The 6,150-nt window shown below is 30.9% G+C and overlaps 1 protein-coding gene across 1 annotated transcript; it reads right to left on the minus strand.

Moving 5' to 3' along the window:
* Positions 1–615: 615 nt before the first annotated feature.
* On the minus strand, positions 616–1,603 carry LOC149887092 (uncharacterized). Its single transcript, XM_090091824.1, has one exon. The coding sequence runs from the start codon at positions 1,601–1,603 to the stop codon at positions 617–619; it is 987 nt and encodes a 328-aa protein (XP_089947950.1). The 3' UTR covers position 616.
* Between the last annotated feature and the right edge of the window lie 4,547 nt (positions 1,604–6,150).

Raw genomic sequence — 6,150 nt, forward strand, 5'->3', positions numbered from 1 at the left:
TAAAAATACAATGTCACAATAATATCAGCACAACAACAGTTTAAATATCAGCTCAAAGCATAACAAAGTAATATATATATATATATATATATATATATATATATATATATATATATATATATATATATATATATATATATATATATATATAACAATAACAAAAAAGAATGCAAGACAAAATGTAAATACAGAAAGTTACAATGAAAACTTCATTTGTTAAAGTTAACATTAAAACTATAATCTCTCATAAACTTTAAAACTAAAAGTTTTACTAAAATAATATATGTAACAAAAATCGTAGTTCTATAGCTTTCTTCATGACCTTTGACTTTATTGAGTATATGAGTCTCCATTCCATCATAAATGTGTCTATAATTCAAATTATTTATATATTATTCCATTTCAGTAATTTCAAACTACCTTGCGTATAAAAAAAATATATTTTTTTCAAGTGTAATCCCCATGTTTCCACACTTGTGTGGTTTAGACGAGTTTCCATAATGCATTTTCTAAGTTAAATGGAATTATGGCAGTAGCAGAATGACCTGAACTGACTCATTATTAAATTAACATTACGTATTACATTGAAAAAAACATAATATAAATTACCTTATATTTATCCCATAGCACAGTGACAGGTATCATCACAAAGAAAGGAAGAACGTATTTTAACCTCATTTAGTATTGTTGTATAAGGAAACATCTCGAGTCTACCTCTCTCAATACATGTTAGAAAATGTTGCCTCATACTGTTTTTTTCCCAGAGAATTACATTTGGATCAATTCCATAACATAGAGCTGTAGCATTTGCAATAGAATAAAGACCACAGTCATTTCCATTATCTTGTGTCTGGCAATTCATAACTTCAAATGTTATTGATTGTGCATTCTCATAAATCAATAACGATTGAGCAACACGATGCACAAGTAATGGAACATCTTCATTTAAACTGGTAAAGAGAGAATCGTAATATTGAACTGAGTTTAAACCTGTATCAGATGATACATTACTTATAAGTATCCAATGTGAATTTCTGACATTGAGTATTTGAATAAATTTTCCTAGAATGTAACCACATGAATTATTTTTACTAAAAATACATGAACTTTGAAATCCGGAAATATGAGGAAACTGAAATGAAAGGAAGCTTTGGGCTATATCTATCAAAGTATCATTTAACCAGCCACATGGATTTTTTAAAATATTGAGGCTTAATTTAACAGACTGCGTTGATAAGTTAAAAAAAAAATTATTGTCAACAGATATTGCAGGATATACATGATTCGATAAAGAGTTTTCCACTTTAGTCAATTTAATTTTTTTATCTTTAACATAACATTTTGAGTCTAGTACATGTCTGTTGTTTGATTTTCTTGATTTTCTTATGTTCTTTTCATTTATAGCCATTTTAATATTAATTGGAAAACAATAATCGTGTTCTTTTAATGTTATTGCTAATGAGAAAGTTTGCTTTTTTTCTAAATAAGGCTTCATGTTGCATAAAGCAACAGCTTTCCTCCAAACTTTGTCATTACGAGTTACAATAGCACCATTTTGTTTAAAACCTGTGATTGTAGCAGGTCCAAGCCAATCATGCTCCATTTGGCTCCCTTTACGACCAATTTTTCGGCAATTTTTTAATAAAACTTTGTCACCTATTTTAAATGAAAATGACTTAAACCCTTTTAGCTGTTTAGAGGCATAATATTTTTGCATTTTTGTTTGAGCTGTTGAAATATTAGTATTTACCACAGTGTTTACTTTATTGCATGAATCAATTCTTTTTTGAATTTGATCTTCAGTTGCATTAACTACAATATTATCATCAATAATGTTTGAATCAGGTGGATTCATTGATAAAGCTGAAAATAATTGTGCTTCTCTGCCAAACATTAGGAAAAATGGTGTGAACTTAGTTGATTTTTGCACACATGTGCGAAGACCAAATAATACTGGTTCTAACAACTCATCCCAGTTATCCTGGGCTTCATTACATAATTTTGAAAGGGCTCTCTTAACAGTTTGATTAGTTCTTTCATCTTGCCCATTGGTTTGTGGGTGGTAAGCAGAGGTTATTATGTGTTTGACATTAAATGAAGAAAACAAAAGCTCATTTACACAGTTTACAAACTCCCTGCCTTGATCCGAAAGAATTTTTTTTGGGGGACCAAACCGATAAAATAGAGTGGTAAGGCACTTGGAAACATAGAACGCAGACTTTTCAGGAATAGGGAAAGCTTCAACATATTTACTCCAAAGGTCCGTTACTGTTAAAATATATTTTTGGCCTTGTGCTGTAACAGGAAGTGGGCCAATTAAATCAATACCCAAAAACTCCCATAGCCCATTTACCTTAATAGGTTTTAATTCAGGAGCAACCGTTTTTATTTTTTCCATTCGTTGGCATTTGTCACATTCCTTAATCCATTTGGCAATATCATTAACCATACCTAGAAATTTAACAAAAGATGTAAATTACTCTATAGTAGAGCTGTGCGAGATTAGGTTTTTTATCTTCAATCGAGTTCGATCGAGATAACAAAAAATTCGATTGAGTTCGAGTTCGAGATTATTAAACAAACTAGTGAAAGTCTTGGTTGGAAAGTTGAAAGTTTTAGTTGGAAAGTCTATTGTTCAACGTAAAAAAATAAAAGAAAAAAAATCCGTTATAGAAATGTGTGCAAGTGATGTTCATTGTGTTATTACATTTCATAACTTTCCCATAAAAAATATTTGTCCTTTTGATTAATTAAACAAATAGTAATAGCTAGCTTTCATATATAATGTCTTAAATAATTAGGGAATAACTTTTTTTATCGGATATTATTACATTTGATGCACACATTATGCAGTTATACTTTATTTTGCGTAGATACTCAGAACTTATGAGAATTATTCGAATATTTAAAAATGGCAGAGCAATATGCTGGAGTCCTGGGCCTGAAGAGCTATTAGTAGGTAAGAAGCTGCATTATTAACTGATAATTGAAGCGTATGAGCAAAGCAAGGTAAGCCCATAAATTTTTGGCACATGTTCATGCCTGCTCTCATATTACTACCATTGTCTCGAAGAACGTATATTGGTACTGCTCTTGGTAGCAACCAATATTCAATTGACTTCTCAATTCCAAATAATGCTCCTTACTCTCTTGTCTTCCATTTTGAAGCGTTTTGTTATCATATCACAGCGACTTTTTGAAGCGTTTTAATACTATTTTGCAGTAACTTTTTAAATATCGAACTTTAGGTTCGATGTTCGAATTTTATTCGATTAACTAAACACATTCGATTCGAGTTCGATTATTTAATAAACTCGTACTCGAACTCGAAACTTCGAATTTCGCACACCTCTACTCTATAGTAGTATCATGATTAACTGACCCTATGTAGTATTTTTTATTTAGAATTTGCTTTACAAACTTTAGCAGTATTTTGTTTTTAAAATCTATATTTAAGTAAAGAAAAAAAAACCTAACCAGTAAAAAGAACTTCTTAGTTTAGTTCTAGTATTGTTGAGACCAACATGTGCCCTGTGATCAGAATCATGGACATCTCTAAAAGCCAACTTTTTTTCATGATCAGTTGAAAGAACTAGTAATTTCTTAGTTGACTTTATATAGTACAATTTACCATCTAAAATATATACATACAAATTAATCTAAAATAATATTATTATATTAATTAACGTGTGTGTAATTGATTCGTAGAATTTTTTTTAAATCTTGTTATTCTTAAAAAATTTTGAAAAACTTGTAAAAGAAAGACAAAGTATTCATTCCAATAAAAGATTTATATTCATTATACAAGTTTACAAGTTAGTTTTGAACAGATAATAATCCATTGCGATAAGCTTTGTCAACAAGAGCACGGACCCGAGATAAAAAATTAGTACACACTTTAAGGAGCATGCTTTACAAGTTCATTCATGATTTGACATACTCTTGATTTTAATTGATCAACATTCTCTGGTTGAAAAGAATCAGCAAACACTTGTCTTTTGATTTCAGCATGAAGGAGCCGACATTGAGGAACATTGGTGGGGTTATTTTGTTTCAAAACAAATGGAATTTGTTTGTCATTTAAATACTTAACAGCTTTTGAAGAATAATGTGATGAAGCTTTGTCTGGCCAAAAGATGCAAGCTTTATCAGGACAGTGCTTCTCAATGTAGGGGATTAGTCTTCGCACAAACCCTCACAATATCATCAACATGACGCAACATTGTTAGAGGAAAAACATTCTTTAAAATTCTATAAGTTTTCATTCTATTAATGACTCGTTCAACGTGTATGCTTAAGTTAGCTATTTTTTTAGTTTTTTTACATTCAGATGCAATCATTTGACTTTTGAGACGAGCACCTGGAGGAATTATCAAAGTACAAAATTTTAACAAAAGTTCTTCCTGAATTTGAAATCCACGATCTGCCATGACTTCATCGTCACGCTCTAACAAGTCATAAAAGCCACTTTCTTTTGTAATAAAACTGTCTGAACATCTTCCACCATAACAATCAGATAAAAAAGTAATAAAACCACTTGGCGAAATTCCAACAAGAAACTTAAACGTATTGTGTTGTTTATAATCAGACCAAGTTAAGGCTTGTGCTAAAAGAGACTTGGGTCGTTCAATAAAAACTTCAGCACAATCAATAATCATACGACACTTGTAATATCCTGCATTCTTAAACACTCTAGGCAAATTTTCCCTGATGGTTTCACGTGGAAGCCATACAATAAGAGCACTACCTAACACACTGCTTATAAGTTTAATCCATGTGGTAAATATGTTAGAAGAAGTTGTAGGAGAAATTCCAAATCGTTCTGCAATGTCTTCATTAAGAATACCAAGACGAAGTCGCACAATTGTTAAAAAAAATTCGTCACGATGAGAAAGTTTTCTATATTTAGTTGACTGAAATCTGCGCTTTAATTTGCTAGTATTCTGAGCATGTTTTGGTCCTCGCCAGTAACTAAGCTTTTGAAGAAATGGTATAATAAGTAAGAAGATGGCATTAAATAAAGCTATTGTAGATATCCCTGTATAAAAGTTCTTTTTTTTTTTGTCTGTTTTAACTTTGTTGCATGAAAAAATCATTAATTTCTTAGTTTGATTAACTTCGCCATCTATTGTGCCTAAAATTGCCACTCTATGCCCTAAATGTCGCAAGTAATCGCGCATATGTCGCAAGTATTCGCGCATAAATATCGCATGTGTTCGCGCATATGCCACTGTGTTCGCGCTTATATTTTGCAAGTGTTCGCGCATATATATTTTGAAACTCCTTTACCAAGATGTAAACTTTATCACTAAGAGCAAATTGAAAAATTATCAAAAAATATAAAATTTAACTGTAAAGTTCATTTAAGTTGTTTTTTTATACATTATGTTATGGCATTCATTCCAAGAGCATTTGTTTCAGTGGAAAATACAAAGTGCGTCAAAATAACCCGCATTAGAAGTTTTAATAGCTCTTATCTGAACAAGTATCTAGACTCGTGTTATTCCTGCAGGTTCGTGGTCAACCAGATTTGTCGCAAAATCTGGCTGGTTTACAATTAGCTCCCTATCAAAACGCGGTCACGATGAAATGATGAATATTTGACAGCATAACGTTATTGAGCATAACGTTATTGACAACATAACGCAGCTGAAACTTTTTCAACAACTTTTAGAGAGCAACTTTTATCAATTTTATCTTTCATGCAGACATTGTATTTTTACAAATTTAAATTCTCTTAACTTCTCACTGCGTTAATATATCCTCCGTAAAGTCCTTTTCATTTCTGGATGCAAATAAAACTTGAAACATGACTGGTTTAAGGGTTGAAGTGGTGCTCAGCATTCACACCTCAACTTAATTGCATTAAGTCTTAAGTATATGGTGGGTCAGTATCTAAGAATATTGATGTAAGTAATTCAAGATGTTAAATTTAAGGCTAATTAGCAGGGTAAATTTTGATTGAAGTTGTAACTCAGCTAGATTTTTTTTAAATATCTCGACACGGTTGGTTTTTTTCATTTTTTAAAATTTGCATCAGTATTGCTTAACTTCTAAAGTTTATAGTTTAAACAAATTTAAAAAAACACCAAACCTTTGAAAAGCAAGTACCGTTCTTTTCTGATGAGCACACTTTTTATGTCATTAAAC

The sequence above is a fragment of the Hydra viridissima genome, unplaced genomic scaffold, assembly GCF_058129835.1.
Source record: "Hydra viridissima isolate aposymbiotic clone 2 unplaced genomic scaffold, HvirCarnegie_v1 scaffold_6, whole genome shotgun sequence".
NCBI classification, from domain to species: Eukaryota; Metazoa; Cnidaria; class Hydrozoa; order Anthoathecata; family Hydridae; genus Hydra; species Hydra viridissima.